We start from the raw sequence: 19,867 nt of genomic DNA on the forward strand, positions 1-19,867 counted from the left end.
TATAGGAAAAAAAGAATATATGGAAACATGCAAACTTAGGGAAAGTGTTTAACTCTAGGTATTGAAACTAAGAATCAATTAATTATATTGTGCAAAGAGAAGACTAAGGAAAGAGGGAAATGTAGGACATCAAGGAGTTAAAGATATTTTAAGCAGGGAAGGAAGGGAGGAGGCGATGGAAGAAAGCAAGCCACTGTTCTAAAGAATGGGATTAATTAAATAAAGCATGGTACAACTGCTCAATGAAATTGTATACACACTGTTTGAAATCCTGTCTCTGAAGGCGGGGCAGTGGTATCAAGGCTGATGCAGAAGAACTTTGGTGCTACCACATCCAAATGTCTCCTCAAACCACCCCAAAGGAACATGTCCTCTACATAACAATGATGTGCTTGCTGTGTACATTTGGCTTCCCCAGAAGTGAGCTTCCTCCTTTAGCCAGCCTGCAGCCCAACCCCAGGTGGATGAAAGGATGGTGACACCTCTGTGAAGACAGTGACAGTATTTGTGATATAAGTGTCGAAATACTAGATTTATATAAGTTTGAAGGACAATGAGATTACAGTTATTCATTAAGAAAACAAATACATAATTTATTCCAAAAGGTAAAAAAGGTGAAAGAAGATATGTAACATGAGTAGTATGGTTGTTGGGAGCATTTTTTCCTATTTTCACTTCAAATTTTTAGAACTTTACACTTCTTTGAACATGTACTGTAAAATAAAACAATGCAAAAATTGTGTTTTAAATACCAAATTAACCATACTTGATTCAAATTATACCTGTATTCAAGGAAATACTCATTGGTTCACACTGTTCTTTTCTCTCCTTCCCAAAGGATGTGCTGGGTGGCGTCCTGATCACCGCACTCCTCATCGTCCTCACCTACCCTGCCTGGACCTTCATTGACTGCCTGGACTCGGCCAGCCCCCTCTTCCCCGTGTGTGTCATAGTTGTGCCATTCTTCCTGTGTTACAATTACCCTGTTTCTGATTACTACAGCCCAACTCGGGCGGACACCACCACCATTCTGGCTGCCGGGGCTGGAGTGACCATAGGATTCTGGATCAACCATTTCTTCCAGCTTGTATCCAAGCCCGCTGAATCTCTCCCTGTTATTCAGAACATCCCACCGCTCACCACCTACATGTTAGTTTTGGGTCTGACCAAATTTGCAGTGGGAATTGTGTTGATCCTCTTGGTTCGTCAGCTTGTACAAAATCTCTCGCTGCAAGTATTATACTCATGGTTCAAGGTGGTCACCAGGAACAAGGAGGCCAGGCGGAGACTGGAGATTGAAGTGCCTTACAAGTTTGTTACCTACACATCTGTTGGCATCTGCGCTACAACCTTTGTGCCGATGCTTCACAGGTTTCTGGGATTACCCTGAGTCTCAAACAGTTGGAAACTAGCCCACTGGACATGAGAGCCAAGACATAGGAAAGTTATTGGTAGGCAAATCTTGACAACTTATTTTTCTTTAACAACAACAACAAAAAAGTCATACGGCTGTCTTGCTACTACCAGATAAATGATGCTGCTGTGTGAAAGGAAAAATTGTCTCATAGCGGTCATTAGTCTGTAATGGTTATGCTACAGTTGAACCCAAGCTAAAAACCATAATCCAGATCTTTAAAGGCACACCCCCACCCCGGCCCCTGCTCCTCTTTCTGTTGCATGGACTTTGGACCTAGTCATGGGCTGGCAGGAATTGTGGCCTGGCTTAGGAATGGCTATGAGCCCCACTGGGTTCTGGAGAGCCAATAGAGATGGGGTGATCTGGGAGGCTGGAGGTAGAGCCTTTCTTTTCCGTTACAACCTTGCCTAGCACGGAGTCTTATTTCTAAAACGGGAACTTTGGTCTAGGAGAAGGGGTGGCACCATACAAAACTGCATTCCTTGGACAGGGTGACTTCCTTATCGTTTATTTGGTGTTTCTTTTGTTTTGTTTTGTTTGAGACAGGATCTTGCTCTGTTTCCCAGGCTGTAGTACAGTGGCACAATCTCAGCTCACTGCAAACTCTGCCTCCCAGGCTCAAGCGATCCTCCTGCCTCAGCCAACTGAGTAGCTGGGACTGTAAGCATAGACCACCATGCCCAGCTAATTTTTGTAGAGACAGGGTTTTGCCATGTTGCCCAGGCATGTCTCAAACACCTGGGCTTAAGTGATCCACCCACCTCAGCCTCCCAAAGTGCTGGGATTATAGGCATGAGCCACTGTGCCCGGCCTCCTCCTTGTTATGATCAAATTAGACTGTGCCTGGTTGGGTGGTAAGATCACTCTGAAAGAAAGCTCACTGTGAAGAGATGAAAGGTGGAGGCAGAGCTCTGAGGTCATGGGGAAAAGCCTGCTTTCCTTATAAGTCCTGGTGTTCATGTTGAAATAAGGATCTGCTCTCCTTGTTTCCATGCATTTTGCAGGATTCCAGGTACCATTACCACATTCTTCTGACCCATGAAACAAACTGGCTGCTCGCACGTCACCAAACAGGTCGGGGGGTTAGCCTTCAGCACAGGTGGATACATCTGGGATTCACTGAGATTCCTGCCCTCTCCTGCTTCCTACTGGTTTGGGACAGGCCCTCTGCCCATCATCAGCAGTTTTTTGCTTTCATACAAACCTGGAAGGCACTGGCATCTGCCTAGGAAAGTGGATCCGTGAAGAACAGATGAACTCAATCCTTTCTGGAGCCTGACAAAGAAGGGATAGGCTTCCTTGACATTGCCTGGTCCTGACAAGGCCTCCCTGACATTACTCCTCCAATTTCACAGTTACCGTCTGTAAATCTATTTTCTCATCTACTGAATAGAATCAGGCGCCCTTTTTGTCTTCCCACCTCTTATCTCTTGGCAATTTTAAGGGTAATTAATGCAAGAACAACTTTATTGTCTCTTGGGAAAACAAGCCAACCAAATACAAAACCCATTAAGCCTACTAGGGTGAGTCCTCTTAACATGGGAAAGCGATGATTATGCAAACACCAGAGTTCCCTCCTCTTCAGTTCCTAAGAATAAAGAACAGGTATCAAGAACTTTCTTTAAAGTTAGTGTAACTATAGTTAACAAAGTATCCATTGAGGTGTAGTGCCTGTAGGACTGAGCCAGTGCTTTATCAACCCAACACATCATCACCATGTGCATACTCTGGAAAAAAAAAATAGCTTCCTTAAAAGTTACAGAGGCTCTTAACGTGTTAAAACCGAAAAATCACATTTTTCTTGATTTCAAGTATGTTCTACGGCCTTACTGTTGGGATGATATTTAGTATGTAACTTAGCGTTCCAATTTCTCAAGAATTTTTAGGCCGGGTGCAGTGGCTCACGCCTGTAATCCCAGCACTTTGGGAGGCCAAGGCGGGCAGATCACGAGGTCAGGAGATCGAGACCATCCTGGCTAACATGGTACCCCGTCTCTACTGAAAATACAAAAAAATTAGCCGGACGTGGTGGCGGGTGCCTGTAGTCCCAGCTACTCCCGGTGGGCGGAGCTTGCAGTGAGCCGAGATTGCGCCACTGCACTCCAGCCTGGGCGACAGAGCGAGACTCTGTCTCAAAAAAAAAGAATTTTTAGGAAAACATCCTGTTTTTACTTAAAATTCTTCTCATATTTATTATAGTTAGAAGGCAAAGATCAAGACGACCTGCCATTTGACTGCTTTTACATCAAACTCTGCCCAGTATTTGCAGCACAACTCAGGGGAAGGGCCTTAGCTTGCAGGTACTCCTAGCCTTCATCTGCCCCTGCAGAGCAGTGGCTGTCAGCTGGATGCGGCACTTTTCTGTATTTTCATCCACACAGCTGCCCAGCCAGAGTTCGCAACACTGGATATTTACACCAAATAATTGTGGTTGACTTGTCTGAAGCCAGCTGACAGAAGGATCAGCTTTTCCCACTTGTATTTTTTAAAAAGAGGGATTGTGATCATTGTCACAGAATGGGTGCTGGCATCTCATATATATGATATTTATATATCATTATATATATATATATATATCATATACATAATTTTTACTGCTGTCTCTAGTTTTAAGTCCCAACAATAGGAAGGCCGATCAGCTATATTGATATATTTAAGGCTGTACTTAACTAATTTGGGTTGAGGATGAATATATCAGCCACAGCACATTAAAGAATGAGCCAAGGATTTGTCATGGTTGGTCACTTTTTAAAGTATTTGATTACTGCAACTGGACAATGAAAAGTGTATATTGGTGACACCAACCTTAGTTTTTGAGCACTCCTGCTCTGTGGTAAGAATCAGACAAAAATTCATCAGGGGAAAAAAAGGCATTACCTGATTCACACCCTTGTCTTGCTAGCCCTCTTCCATTCATTTCTCACACAGCACTTTGCTCTGTTAAACCCTCTCTCAGTCTCACACCATTGCATGCCCCTTCAAAGGGTATGGTTCAGGCTCCTCTCAAGACATTTGGAGTTTCTCTCTGGGGAAAGAGCGCCCCCTACTGGTTTGGCTTCAGTCTAGGTCCACCGTCCCTCTCGATCTGGCATCTTGGAGATTAATTTAAAAGGCAAGCTCACCACAATGTAAGCCTATGGTCTGGCCAACCTTGCTTTTGGGAACTGTGACACCAAAGCCCCCAGGATTATCTGCCTCTCCGGGAGCCAGATAGAATGACATGCCTTTTTCCTAATTGTCCACATTCCACCCCCAGCCCACTGCCACTGTGGGCCAAGCCATCCATCTTGCATCTAAAACAGCTCTCATTTCATGCCAGTTTTGCTCAAACCTGCACCTTCACAAGATATTCAGAAGATGAAAACGTAGAAGACACCCCTGAATTAAAAACACTTCCATAGCAGTGGCTGGAATTACTCCAAAACATGCCCCGTGATCTCACTGTAACATGGGATTTTCTCACCCAAATAGGCAACTCATGCTTCCTGAGTGTAATCAAAGCATGTGGTGTTTCGGGGCCATATGCGCCAGGTTTCTATTTTAGAAACCTTCAGCTGTCTTGCTTATGTACCATATGTACATTTATTCTTTTTAAAAATCACTTTTATTTGATTTTGACTTATTAAATGCTTTAAAAGCCAGTGTTCTGTTTCCTTGCATTTTTTTCGTAACATAGACCTTTTTCTCTGAATTCATTGGACCTGAGTTGAAAAGGGGATAAAAATAAGAGGCAGGCTACATAATTCTCTGTTCTTGTCATAATCCAATCATGCGCAAATGTTGGAGAGCCTTGGACGACCCACAGGTGTGGTAACAGGAAAGAAGTGGCATGTTGGCATCCTTAAATCCCCTCCTCTACTCCATCATACTAAAGAACCTCCTTTTACTTTATATGGAGTTAAATGTCACTATGTTTTGAAAGGTAAATGTTGTAAGTTTTGCTAGTTAAGGTAAGTAAAAGGTTTTTAGAGATGCGTTCTCTATCTGCTGAACCAAATAAACATAACCATAATTCAAATTCACAGCGTATCACTGCAATGATATGCTCTGCCTTTAAGCATCCCAAATTTGCTATTTGAGATGGTACATACAGTTGACACTGCCCCTTATTTGCAAGGGCAGACATAGGACTCTATTTGTACCTTGAGCAGGACGTCTGAGATGTAAAGCTCCAACCTATCCTGTGCAGTTTTCACAGGACAGAGAAGACACAGGGGCAGAGAATTACAATTCAGGAGCCAAATGGTTAAGGCTGTAGGGAAGAGAAAACAACGACATGGGAACTGGGAGGAGGGGTAGACTACATGAGCGAGGTTTAGAGAACATATGGGGTTTGCACAGGGAATGTGACGGGAAGTAGGTAGGAGATGGTACTCCATGGCTAGAGAACAGCTTGTCTGAGGCACTTCCCAAACACCTCCAGCTCTTACAAGAAAAAAATCAAACAATGTTGGTGATCGTAAGAATAACAGTGGTGGTGGTGGTGGTGGTGAAATAAAGGATGAGCCTAGGGCTGTGACATTGCAAAATCAAACCACATGAACGAGAAGTATGAGAAGGCCCTCCCAGAGGGGGTGACGTCCAGAGGTAACTTCACAGACTCCTTTCATCACTCCTCATTGAAATACAGTTGCCCCTTGAACAACTTGGAGCTCAGGGGTGTCAACCTCCTATGTAGTAAAAATGCATATAACTTATGACTCCCCTAAAACTTAACTACTAATAGTCTGCTGTCAATGGGAAGCCTTTCTGATAGCACAATAAGTAGATTACCACATATGTTATAGGCATTATATATTGTATTCTTACAATAAACTAGAGAAAAGAAAATGTTAAGAAAATCGTAAGGAAAATACATTTACCCTTCATTAAGTGGAACAGGATCATCACAAAAGTCTTCATCCTCATCATCTTCTGTTGAGGAGGCTGAGGAGGAGGAAGAGAGGGAAGAGGAGGGGTTGTTCTGTGTCAGGGGTGGCAGAGGCAGGAGAAAATCCACATACCACTGAATGTGTACAGTTCAAACCCATCTTGTTCAAGGGTTAACTGTACTCACCAGTCAGCCCGAGCACCTTCCCCGTCTGCCATCTCTGCACGCACAGCATCATTCCCATTCTTCTTCTTCCTCTCTTGGTGGACATGACCAACAGCTGGTACCTCCTTCTGTGTCCTTCACGCCCACTCCCTTCCTCCGTCTTCTCTTTGCTCAGTTCCCTCAACTAGTCACGTGAAACTTCATTTTCAAAATATTTTACCATGATCCTGGCTCTTCAGGGAACTTCAAAATGCTTCAAAATGCTCCAAGTCTTTCTTTAATGATCGTGAATGAAGCCCTCATCCTCTAGTAAGAAGCTACCCAAGAGCCAAGTGGAACAGCAATATACACATATCTCATTTGAGACAAGAGATGTTTTCCTCGAAGCTGCTTGTGTTTTGATTTTTTTTAACTTGAATTTTAACTGCACGTATGGGTTTGCCGTTAGAATTCAAGTTAAAACTCGGATTCTTCATTTCTGTGAACATAAGGCTTTAATGGGTGACTCTGTGCACACCATGCATCTGTTGTTTTCTTAAAATGAGACACACCTGTAGTCCAGACTTGGCTATTTACAGAATGCACATTAAGAAGAATCAGAGTTAAATGTAGGCCATGAAGAGAATGTTAAATTCTTAAAACTGTAGCCACATGAGACAGGGAGCTATACAAAGCCAAAAATAATTCTTTTTCCACGCCTGTCTATATGACATGCAAAAAAACCAACAAAAGTAAGGATGTAGCTAGGAGTTCCGCTGTAATGCTTCTTTAACACACACACTCAACACATCTGCTGGCCTTGCTCTTTCTATGGCAAGCCAGATTCTGCCCAATGCAGGTGTTCAAATGTCAATGCCTCTTTAATATACACAAAGATGGCCTCAGATCACTGGGGGTGAGCCAGGGTGACAATTGGGTGCTGCCTTAATGCCCGTGCCTGCAAGAGTCTTGTAATCTACCTGTATCCATGAGCGCACATAGGAGTGAAGCCTCTTGGACTTCCAGTCTGCAATGTCTCTGTCACATGGAAACCTGATGGGTGCCACTGTGAGCAGGGCCAATTTTGCACAGTGCACACTAAACACAGATCATTTTAGCCTTCCTAACTGGCCACCAATAAAAAGACGCTGAAGCATCCTGAAGATCAAAGAGAGATTTCCACCATGCCTCAATACAAACCCCAGTCCGGGTCTCTGCGTGACAGGTGTTGTGCCTAGTGTTTTGCACAAGTCATCTCACCTACATGATTTGCTTAAGGGGCACCTCTCTGTTTGGCTGTCTTGTCTCATCTGCCCCAATGTCACCCAAGTGCTCCTTGTTTAAATGTTCTGCCCAAGACTCACAGCCAAAAAAAAAAAATCTCCAATTAATCCCACCTATCTCCACTGGGGCTTTTTCTCTGACCTTTCCAGCATGAAATGTGACTGTTTATTATGTGTGTCACAACTGGTTTCTTGTCAGCCCTAAGTAGTTGGTTATTGTAGGGACAGGCATATTTTATTCCTGACAAAAAGCTGTGCCATGTGGAAAGCAGAACATTTCTTTTGCTATCAGGCTTGATATCAACCAGGCACACTTTCTTCACATCTTCACCTTCCCACCTAGAAGGCCAGATTTACTTCATGTCTGCAAGTCCTCTGATTCCAGCGGTGTATGCGGCAGCTCTCTCTCATAGCCTTGCCAGCACTCCTAACGTGATGGATTCTTCCAAATGTTTTTTCTTTTCTTTTTTTTTTTTTTTTTTTTTTTGAGACAGGGTCTCACCGTGTCACCCAGGCTGGAGTACTGTGTGGTGCAATCCTGGCTCACATGGCAACTACAGGCGCACACCACCATGCCTAGCTAATTTTTGTATGTATGTATGTATGTATATATATATATATATATTTTTTTTTTTTTTTAAAGATGGGTTTTGCCATGTTGCCCAGGCTCGTTACTAACTCCTGGGCTTTGGTGATCCGCCTACCTCAGCCTCCCAAAGTGCTGGGATAACAGGCATGAGCCACCACGCCCAGGCTTCAAATGTTTTCTCCTGGAGATTCATGCCTCTTTCCTGCCTTTCTTCAACAGAAACAAGGAAGGCCAAACCTTACAGATGAAGAATGAAAAGTTTGAGTGTGAACCTTGAGTATATTCTTAGCACACTCCATTAGTCACTTCAGAAGAAAAAAAACCCACAGGGTTTGGTCAGACATCATTCAATTAGACCCTTTGCTGGAGATACTTATTCAACCCACAGTCTAGCTACAATATTCACTCATCCTTTCTGCCTACTAGAAAGCCAAAGCAGAGAATACCTGAACACAAAGCAGACATCGTGGAGACTCAAACCGCTTTGCTTCTGCGTTGCCCTTCTTGCTGCCTGGCCCATTTGTCAACCACAGTCATTTGGCAGTTCTTCTTTTATCCAAGCAGGTTGTATTCCCTACATGGACTCTGGTCAGGGCAAAACATTAGGCACAGCACCTGTCAAGCAGAGGCCCGGGCTGGGGTTTGTATTGAGGTATGGTGGAAATCTCGCTTTGATCTTCAGGATACTTCAGTGTCTTTTTATTACTGGCTAATGAGGAAGGCTAAAATGATCTGTGTTTAGTGTGCACTGTGTGTAATTGGCCCCCCTCACAGTGGCACCAATCAGGTTTCCATGTGACAGAGACGCTGCAGACTGGAAGCCTAGGAGGCTTCACTCCTATCTGCGCTCATGGATACAGGTAGATTAGAGAACTGCTGCAGACTGTCCCAGAGGTGTACTGCTGCCTTGAATTTTATCGTGCATGCCACTCTCTACTTTTGGAATGCAAGTTTTCAATAATGTGGTTTAGTTTGCTGGGACTGTCCCAACAAAAGACTACAGGCTGGGTGGCTTCAAGAAAAGAATTTTATTTCTCACAGTTCTGGAGGCTAGAAGTCAAAGATCAAGGTGCCAGCAAAATAGGTTTCATTCTGATCCCTCTTCTAGCTTGCTGGTGGCCACCATGTTGCTGTGTGGTCACATCACCTCTTCTGTATGTGTGCGCCAGGTAGGCAGAGAAACAGAGCAAGCTCTCTGGTGTCTCTTCTTATCAGGCCACTGAGCCTCTCATGAGGGCCCCCCTCTCATGACCTCATCTAGCTCTAATCACCTGCCAAAGGCCTCATCTCCAAAGACCATCACACTGGAGGTCAGAGGGTCAACATGACTTTGTGGGGATACATTCAGTCCATAATAATATACATAAAGTTATTCAAGGCCCTAATAACATAATAAGCCAGAACTTGGATATCAGATGGGTCAAAGGCTTTCATTGCTTAGGAGGCATATTCTGCTTAAGGCAATGGTGTCCCTTGAAGACTATCTGTCTGCTTTTGGATAAAATGGACAGAAGGGCCAAAGTCAATACTCAAGTATTAGGGTTAAGTGATGTTATACAAAACACCAAGCACAAACAGATTAAGATTGAGAAGCAAGATTGTGAGTAATGTTCTCTCTTACCAAGCTGATGAGCCCATCATTGCTGAGAGCAGGGGCAGTGGTTAGGCTGGCTGGTTTGTAGTAGATTACTCCTATTTAAAATGTGGGAATAGTCATTCAACATGTTTTAAATTCAAAACACATCCTTTGACCTAGCAACTCCTACATCTAAGATGTAAGGTACTGGAATAATAGGTAGTTCAAGTACAAACGTCACATCAAAGAAATATCTAATGAACTCTATGCATCTCTGAATGTGTCTGTCAAATGTGAATATTTATACAGTCTTGCACCCATTAGGACTGGTTTTCCTTGGGGCCCTAAGCCAGTGCTATTTAGCAGGATGGGGGGTCCATTGGAGCAGTGTTTATAATTGCAAACAATTGGAAACAACTGAATGTCCACCAACAGGGGAATAATTGAACAATTATGGACATCTGTACAATAGAATATTAACCTCACTTAAAAGAATGAGATAGGTCTATAGGCACTGACCTGAAAAAATGGGACATATTAAGTGAAATGTCATGAGATATATGTAAAATAAAAAACAAAACTTGTCGCAAACCAGTAAGTAGAGCATGACCCCCAAAAAATGTGAGCAGGTGTGTGTGGCTGACTGTACAAATCAAGGAAAATGTCCAAACTAAGGAAACAATACAGGCTAAATTGTTAACAGCGGTTAGTTACTTCAGGGAATCAGGAGGAAGAAAGGTAGATTAGCTCAGTAAGGCCATAGTTTGCACAGTTTTTTTAAAGTATTGGACTTAAACAATTTTTAACTTTTTGTTTTCCATTATTTTTATATTTTTAAAAAGTGTAGAAAGTCCCATTATTTACTTTCACATAAATAAGTAAATAATGCAAATCAGTAAGTGGTCTGTGGACTCCAAGTCACTCTTACATCGTGTCTCAAACTCATTTGTTGGCTATGTGACTTCTGACTAAGTTATTGATCTCTCTGAAACTCAACTGTTTTCACCCTACGAATCAGGGAGAATTCCTACTCTCATACCGTTATTAAACCAAAAAAATTAAAATGTGAAAAAAGATCAATTCAAAAATAATTTAAAAACAGAAGAGCAGGCTGGGCGCCTATAATCCCAGCACTTTGGGAGGCAGAGGTGGACAGATCGCCTGAGGTCAGAAGTTTGAGACCAGCCTAGCCAACGTGGTGAAACCCCGTCTCTACTAAAAATACAAAAATTATCCAGGTATGGTGGCACACACCTGTAGTCCCAGCTACTCGGGAAGCTGAGGCAGGAGAATTGCTTGAACCCAGGAGATGGAGGTTGCAGTGAGCCAAGATTGCGCCATTGCACTCCAGCCTGGGTGACAGAGCGAGACTCCGTCTAAAAAAACAAAAAACAAACAAAACTAGAAGAGCACTGCAGGACTGTGAGGCTGTAGTGGTAGAATTTAAGTTTCCTCTAAGCTAGAACAAAAATCAATTCCATTTAATTTTCACTTTAATACTAGAGCTCCCAGTTTTTACTAAGAAGGTGTGCATCTTCTGTAATAAAGGCTTTTGGCAGTACTCACAGACTGCCCTGGCTCCAGTTCAAATGCTTCACCAGGGACAAGTGTAAGATGATCTGGCTGCAAAGCCTCGACTCATGAGCTGGATTCGTTTCTTCCAATGCAGCCAACACTGTTTTTCTTCCTACCATTCCCTGCTTCCGAGGGCAGAAACATCTACATGATGCATGGAGTTGATCTTCCCCCTTTCATGCTGGGATATACAATTAGGCATTAGTGGGTTTTTCATTACAAGTAATTTTGGCCACCCCCAAAACTATCCAGGTGGGTAGCTGCTGACAGAACAAATGGTTCCACCTACTTCAACAAGGGCTATCATATGATGATCCATAAGCCATGATTTTAACTAGAGCGAACCTGAAACTAAGGGAGAATGTATCATTAATAGCTGTGGACCAGTGAGCCATCTTGAGCAGAACTGCCAATTCTACAGTTCAGGCTATTTCTCTAGGCATTTATCAACTGGTGTTATATAGTTAAAATCAGTAAAATACTACATGTTACATTACATTCTTTTTCTCCCAGCTTTACGAAGGTATAACCTACACCTGAAGTACACCTACCACCTCAATTAAGATAAAATTTCCATCATCCGAAAAAGTTTTCTCTTAACCCACTGCAGTCAGTTCTCTTTCCTGAGCTCCTGCCAACCAACCTGCTTTTGACTTTTTTAGACTCTCATGTAAATAGAATTAGAGTCTTTTGAGTCCTCTTGCTTTCATTTAGCATACTGTTTTGAAATTCATTCATATTGTTTTGAGGATCAGTAGTTCATTCCTTCTTATTGCAGAGAAGTATTTCATAGTATGGATATACCGCAATTTGTAACTACTATAAGTAACACTGAACACTTGCATAAAAATCTTTGGCCATATGGGTAAACCTAGGAATAGAATGGCTAGATGGTAGGTGTATGTTTCAAGAGACTGCCAAGCTATTTTCTAAAGTCACAATGTAACATTTTACACTGTGACTCACCAGCAGTGCATGAAAGTTCCACTTGCTCCAGTCTCAGCAATATTCGATTTAGGAGTCTTAAATTTTAGCCATTTTAATGGGTATGCAGTTTATCATTGTGGATTTTAGTTGCATTTCCCTGATGACTAACGATGTTGAGGATCTTTTCAAGTGCTCATTCATATATCATCTTTTGGGAAATGTTTGTTCAACTCTTGCACATTTTTAAAAAACAGTTGTTTTATTTTTAGTATTGTTTTATTTTATTATTAAGTTTTAAGAAATCTTTATGCATGCTGGATACAAGTCCTTTTGGCACACATTATTTTTAGAGGGCATATTTCATTTGTAAAATGTTGTAAGGATCTGCTTACAACAGAGCTGTGAAGGGTCAGCTGGAAGTGTGTGTGTTCACAAATCTTACAGAGTTAGACACTGCTGCCCCAATTCAAGGTTGTAATATGGTCGGGTTTTCTCCTAGTAGTAGACTCAGCAAAAGATCCATAAACATAATTCTTATTTCACTATCTTTGTTAGCTACTTCTTTTTTTTTGTTTGTTTGTTTTTTTTTGTTTTTTTTTTTTTTTGTAGACAGAATCTCACTCTGTCACCCAGGCTGGAGGGCAGTGGCACAATCTGCCCTCCTGCAACGTCCACCTCCTGGTTCAAGAGATTTTCCTGACTCAGCCTCCCAGGTAGCTGGGACTGCAGGCCCACACCACCATGCCTGGCTAATTTTTATATTTTTAGTAGAGATGGCATTTCATCATGTTGGTCAGGCTGATCTCGAACTATTGGCCTCAAGTGATCTGCCCACCTCAGCCTCCCAAAGTGCTAGGATTACAGGCATGAGCCACAGCGCACCCGGCCTTTGTTAGCTATTTCTACTGGGACTTTAAAGTATTATATTTTATCATATTTCTTATTACTTCAATATTACCTGGGAACTTCTCTCAAACATTAGACCCAGCTTTTTTCCAGAGATGGTACCTACTGGAGAATTCTAGATTGAAGTAAGAAAGGAAATTAGGATATAAAACAAGGAGGATTGGCTGAAGCTTAGCTTCAGAAAAAGAGAGGTCTAATATCTCCCTGCAAGAGAGAAACTAGTAGCTCAATTAAGTATTTAAAACCATGATTTTATAACTGACTGATTACAGTAACATGTATGGCCTATGGCAAAAATAAGCTTCTCATTGTTTCCTAATGTTCATACTGCATTGATATCAATACTTGTCCATTTTAACTCTTACATCAGAACAGATCTTTGTTGCATGTACTCTATCTTAGAGTATCACAGATAGAGTAAAAAATACCTATGCACCCTCACATATTTTGAATCCTTGTATTACAGATTTTTCTTTCACTTTAAACTGACCTCAGAAGCTATAATTGTTGGACCATAATTGATTCTTAAATGTTTTCTAAAAATATTGTTATTTTAGTGTTTCTCAATGATGAATACATGTCAAATGTAGAAAATCAAAGCTAAACCCCTCAGTTTTCTCAAACTCATGCAACATGAACTCTCATCAATTATCTTGTTTTATCAATAAAGAAAGAAATGGGATCTTGTTATGCAGGAGTAATCTGTTCCAATGTGATGTTCTGATGTCTGAGGAGCACGTCTGCCTTTCAGAACAGATCCTGCACTCTGCTAGTGCATTTCTCCGGCACTCCACGGGGCTTTTACCCAACAATGCAGCTTCACACACAGACACCACATTCGTATATGGCACAAGCTGGCCTAATGCAGGGAAAGGGTGGTCTCTACCCACACAGCCAGACAGTGCTTTCTACTTTATTAAACATTAAAGCCCAAATAGATGTTCCCTGTGGAGGAGGACTTAAGGACACTAGGGGAGGAGAAAGGGACACCTGGGAAGAGAATCACACCACAGAGACCAATCTTCACAAAAAGGGTCCAATATTGATTTCTAGGGAGGAGCAGGGCATGGTCAGCTCAAATTTGGTGATAACGTCAGGATGAAGGACCCCAAGCTTCCCGACGCTTTGACCCCTGGCAAAGATCTCTGCACATCGCCCGGGGAAGAAAGCAGGCCCTGAAAAAGAGAAAGTGAGAGAAAAATCAATGTTTCTTCTGGCAAAACGTCAATAGACGTTTAACACTAAAAGCTCACTAGTCTACTTTAAAAATAACTATTCTTCTTTAAACCACTGGCTATGAAAAGAGAATGCTTCCTCATACTTTCTAGTATTTAAAAGAAGGATTTGCTATCAAGAAACTCTTGCAAGGAAAAAATCCAGGGCAAATATGAAAATAAGGGTCCTGTATTTTTGGTAACAGGGGCCCGAGCAGGAAGGATGAAATCATAGAGGCTGCTGAAGGTCCACAGTCAGAAGTCCCAGGGGAACTCTGCCTGCACTTGGAACCGGTCCTAAAAAGGACAAAAGGAAAAAAATGAAACATAAAACTGATGAACTTGCATGGGAAGAACCTGTTTTCAAACAGGTTTTTCCACAGCAACGCTCACTGGATTAAGACACTGACACTGAATTCATTTGCTCTGTACAACTCTTCCTCACTCTTTCTCACCTCATTACATAAAGAAACTGGAGCCGCAGTGTCATAGGCCGGCTACCGAGGGAACCACACCTCTGATGACAGTCCATGCTACCAGAAGGCAACCCACATTCCCATCTGAAAAGAGCTTTCTAAGCAGTTCTGGAGCATCTACTGTAAAACCACAGCAAAGGCCAGCCTAACACAAGTCTGGGTTGATACCTCATTTACTTCAAGACAGGCAGAAAGTCCTCTTTATCTGGGTGCCAATGCACTGATACAGCTTACCAAGGCAGTAACAGTTCTTGAGATTTACAGAGCTAAAAATGAACATATAGGCCCACTCCATATTCATGAAATTACCAGTGCCACAGTAATTTATCAATGTTCTGTACTCTCCTGAAGTTTACAAATATGCTGACTCATTGCTCTCACCACCAACTTGAAAAGGGATCAGGCCTGCAGCTCCTGACCGATTCAACAGAAACATTTACTGGCATAAACTAAAAATACCCATGCAGAGCTGGGCCACAGCGTCCAGCCTGCCACTTCAGAGTGAGTGCATTATTGATGAAAGAGTAAACTGCTGAGTCTCTACTAATGGTTCCAAGGTCAGCATGCTTAAGAAATACAGAATCAGGTTGGAGGGGAGGGGAACCCGCTACTGTCAAGTTAGTACCACAGAGACAAAGGACAATTACATATATTTCTTGACCAGCAGAGAAGGATCTTTGTTTATATTTCTGGGGAAAGAGCTGGAAAACATTCTAAATTGTCATTCTTAAGTAAACCCAAAGCAACAGAGGTGAAATATTAAGGTGGCCTCTTTTTCACATTGCTCCAAACTAAACAATTCTGCCTCACTATCTTTTAAAGCAAGAATTTCAGTGACTGCATTTAACTATCTGGCTCTGTGCACTAATCCACACTTAGGGTGAGGATAGGGAGGGAAACCAAATAAAACAATGCAGAAACCAAACCCAACTAATATTATAGAGCCTTAGTTTCATGTGAATATTACTAAATCTGATAAAGATGGTACATTTTAATTCTATCAAAATAAATATCTAACTTAAGAGACAAAACTCTCCTCCCCTCGACTCCCCAAAGGAGAAAAAAATCTTCAAATGACATGTAAGTAAAGATTATATAAAGTGTTGATGGTAAGCAATATAATCAAGAACTGCAGAACTGGAAGGACTGCTGGGAATTATTTATCCCAGCACCCCGGCACCCCTATACAGAGCTAGACTTGAATACAACCACACTACCTGAAAAAAGACACCAGGTTGCTGTGGTTTTTATGAACTTTTATCTTATTAATAGATTCAAGGGGTACGTGTTCAAGTTTGTTACCTGGGTATATTGTGTGATGCTGATGTTTGACACCAGTCTATTTTTAAGGGACACTCAGAAAGGCAATGTTCAGGATCTTCCCTGATAACTTTACTGTGTTTAAGAATCCTCATTGTACCAAAATCCATCCTTTCATCTATCTTCAATTCCAATTTGATTGGTTTCATTTTTACTGAAGCATAAAACCAAACTATTTTAGAATCTAAGCCAGATGTGCTAGTTCTAACAATGTTAGCAAAATAAAGCCTAAGAGATAACAGCTTAGAATTTTTACTTCATAAAACAACTTTTCGAATCAGCACTTTTTTTAGCAAAATTCAGTTATATTCTTCTTCAGTTGCCAGCTCTACCTCTCTCCAGAAGTTTGGATCAAACTTTGCTTTAGCTCATTAATCAGTCAGGTACTTGATCAGACAAAAATATTTGTGTCACTAAGTATAATTTTCCCTCTTTCCAAAGAAAAGCAAAAAAGAACTAAAATTCACATTATGCTTTATTTAAAACATATCCAAGTATATGAGTATTCTACATAACATAAATATCAAAAGCTCTCACCTGTCACCTGGGCACATAGACCCATCCAGGCCACTGCAGCATCTCAAACTGCTCTGGGGTCAGAAGGCCTTCACAGCAGTCCAATGGAGCTGATAGCACATACAGGAGCCTGCTACCTCTTGTCCAATACTAATCGTCCTCCCCTACCAACTCACTCGTAAAAAGGAAGCCTGCTGCCCTATCATCCAATACAAATTATCCTTCCCTACCAATCCACATGTAAAAATGAAGCCCAGTCATAAGATTCCCGTATAAACTCGACTTTGCTGAAACTGCACACTTGTGAAACTGACCTTGTGAAAAATGAAAAAATGGCAAGTTAAAATTGTCATCACAGTTTAAACACTTCTTGTGATTTTCTTATCGACTCCTTTTTTCAGCAAGGTTAAGGTTCTGTCCTCCTCACACACAAATTAAGTGGTACGCACATAAAAGCTCCTTCAAGTTGTCTATTGGTACAACAGAGAGAACCTAAAAAATGTGCCACTTGACAGATATTACATGTAAACTAGAAATACTGAAGGAAAATATAACGTTACTAAAACAGAAGTATTTCTTAGTGCTTTTGAAAACCTTTAAGGTTCAAACCAAACTTTGCAGGCAGAAGTGAAATGCTTCAAAGGACAGAAGAGAGCATAACTACTTCACTAAGAAAACAAGGGAGATATAGCCGACTTGGGCAACAATTAGGCCCTAGAGTTAAAAGATGAGAGCATCTCTCTCCACTGTTGGCAGAAAGGGGGTAGTTGAGCACAATAACTCCGGTAGATTAATGTGATCATAGTGCTCTAGCTAGGACTAATGCATCTTAAAGCAGAGTATTTCCAGAAGCAAAAACAGTCACATCTAAATGGAACAAAATATGAGTCTAGGCTTGCGAAAAATCAGACCTGGGTGGTAGCCAAAGGCTAACCTTACAGCATCAACAAACAAAAACATATTTTTAGAGAAAGAGCAGCATGCTGTGTCTAGAAACATAAAGTTGCCATTTCAAAGAAAATGACATCGCTTTGTGAAATGGGAATTCTAAAATTCAAATTCTATAAAGTACATTAGTTTTCTCTTACTGATGTTTCAAGATGCGCAGTATTACAATTTTCAATCTGAGCCCAAAATGCTCCCCAGCAAAAAGCCTCCCAGCCCACTTTTCTACCTACTTCCTTACGCTGGTTAAACTCTCAGCTTTGCTGCTATCTATCACAGTAAACGGCTTCCAACATAAAACATATGTGGGGGAAATAGTGTTCTCTGTTGAAATACATGTGAAAGTCTGGACAAAAGAAACATCAGGTAAGCACAAAAAAGAATTCAATTTCCAAAACTTAGTGGGGTGTCAGTAAGTCCCTTAATTAACGCCTTTGTAGCATCTCCTAGAGGTCTGTAATTGTCTCCGTGCTCAAACGGCAGGACCACTCTGAGGAGCTTGGGGGTAATTCCTGGGCCTGCAATCCAGCACAGCACCCAGTCTTTAGCACATTTTCTGGCTAATTGACCATCAAAGAGTTTGTAAGCTCCCTCTCTTGCTCATTGCTAAACACTTTTCACAGTTTCTTTTTGCCTCATCTTTTTTTTTTCTTTTTAAGAGAAATATTATAGGCCCAAAGTTTGGATAAGCTTTACACATAGAGTCATTCCTATAATTTTAGGGAACATTGGAAGTAGAAGCTTAAGGGGGTAGCTGAGCAGACCCCCTAATCTGAAAACATTAGAAGGTGTTATCAAGCACCTTCTTAATCAGGGTCTTAATTCCTGATCTTAATCCCCCTGCTACTGGCTATATTCAACTCATTCATTTGGTATTTTATTTGGCCCATCTATAAAAAGTCATCTACCCGTACAGTTTTATTTTTCCTTTTCTTTTTTTACATTACTAATACATGATGTGAGGCTCGAACCCACATATTGTACTGCTTGCAATCTGGTACTTAACCACCCAAAATTTCTGCAATAAAGAAATAAGAACAAAATATAAAGTGGGGGGGCAGGGAACACTGGAAAAGGAATGTCCATATGTCACATATGTCATAGCAAACAACAGAAACTATCATAATGAGTTTTAACTATACATAAGTCTCCAACTTCAGGAATGAACTAAAAAAATACAAAATTATATAGATATTGTAAGCCACTGGGCCAACTGAATGTACTGTAAATATGTTCTAGGTGACTAATTATGTACTATGGAGTGAAGGGAGGAATAATCATTTCACAGGCTGATTCAGGGGCTGGCATCTACCCAAGCCCTTCTCCTCCCAGAAAAGGGGAAAAAAACATCTCCAGTGTTCCATTCTGGGGTGAAATTGACAGGGTGGGTGACAAGGCAAAGTGTGGAATGAGACTGGAACCATAATTTCCTACAGAGGAGGAACTTCCTCCTGGTTTCCCACTAGTTTTCTAAGAATGCAGTAACAGGAATTGTAGGACTCTGCTGCCAGCCCATCAACATCACCTTCCTTTTCTAAACAATGTTGATTTAAAGGAAGAGACAGCATACAGAGGCTATAAAACGAAACACACACTTATCCCACGTGAGCACGGTGTCATTCTTAAAGGTGGCTGTTCTTGAAGTTTTAGAACCAGCAGTTTTTTGAGCGCACCGATGGACTACAACAAGGGGAGAGAACTCAAGGGGGAAAACGGTACAATGTAGGTAAGACATTAGAGCTTATAAAAGGAAAGAAAAAGGTTTAGGAATATGAGGAGGAAAAAACATCACTATTGAGATAAAAGCACAAAAACATTTTTTCAGATCCTAGTACACTCAGTTGGGAGAAAATGTCTCTGCAAAGACCATTTAATTTGTAAGTGGAGACTGAATGATTTCCAACTGGTAATATAAAACACCTATTTTCCCCTGATGTATACAATTCTTCACCTTGCATTTGAAGTGCAATATTTATGGTACCTAAAGTCTGTAAAGAAAGGGGACCTAATCCCTTGAGTTTAATGGCCATCTTTCATCCCTTTCTGAAGATCAAAAGAAAGAAAAGCCCCTCACACAACTTTACAGTGCTAATCCCAACACACCTGCAG

The 19,867-nt window shown here is 41.4% G+C and overlaps 2 protein-coding genes across 4 annotated transcripts in view; one reads left to right on the forward strand and one right to left on the reverse strand.

Moving 5' to 3' along the window:
* SGPP2 (sphingosine-1-phosphate phosphatase 2) overlaps nucleotides 1-3,220 on the forward strand; it is a 142,063-nt gene extending 138,843 nt beyond the window's left edge. For both annotated transcript variants that reach the window (XM_054477323.2, XM_054477325.2), the window contains one exon: nucleotides 839-3,220. In XM_054477323.2, the coding sequence (XP_054333298.1) occupies nucleotides 839-1,390 (552 nt within the window). In that variant the 3' untranslated portion in view covers nucleotides 1,391-3,220. The remainder of the gene's footprint in view (nucleotides 1-838) is intronic.
* Nucleotides 3,221-14,124: 10,904 nt separating this feature from the next.
* Nucleotides 14,125-19,867, reverse strand: part of FARSB (phenylalanyl-tRNA synthetase subunit beta) — an 83,538-nt gene continuing 77,795 nt past the window's right edge. For both annotated transcript variants that reach the window (XM_054477328.2, XM_063648000.1), the window contains exon 17: nucleotides 14,125-14,462. In XM_054477328.2, coding sequence (XP_054333303.1) covers nucleotides 14,311-14,462 — 152 coding nt within the window. In that variant the 3' untranslated portion in view covers nucleotides 14,125-14,310. The remainder of the gene's footprint in view (nucleotides 14,463-19,867) is intronic.

The sequence above is a fragment of the Pongo pygmaeus genome, chromosome 11 (assembly GCF_028885625.2).
Source record: "Pongo pygmaeus isolate AG05252 chromosome 11, NHGRI_mPonPyg2-v2.0_pri, whole genome shotgun sequence".
Taxonomy (NCBI): domain Eukaryota; kingdom Metazoa; phylum Chordata; class Mammalia; order Primates; family Hominidae; genus Pongo; species Pongo pygmaeus.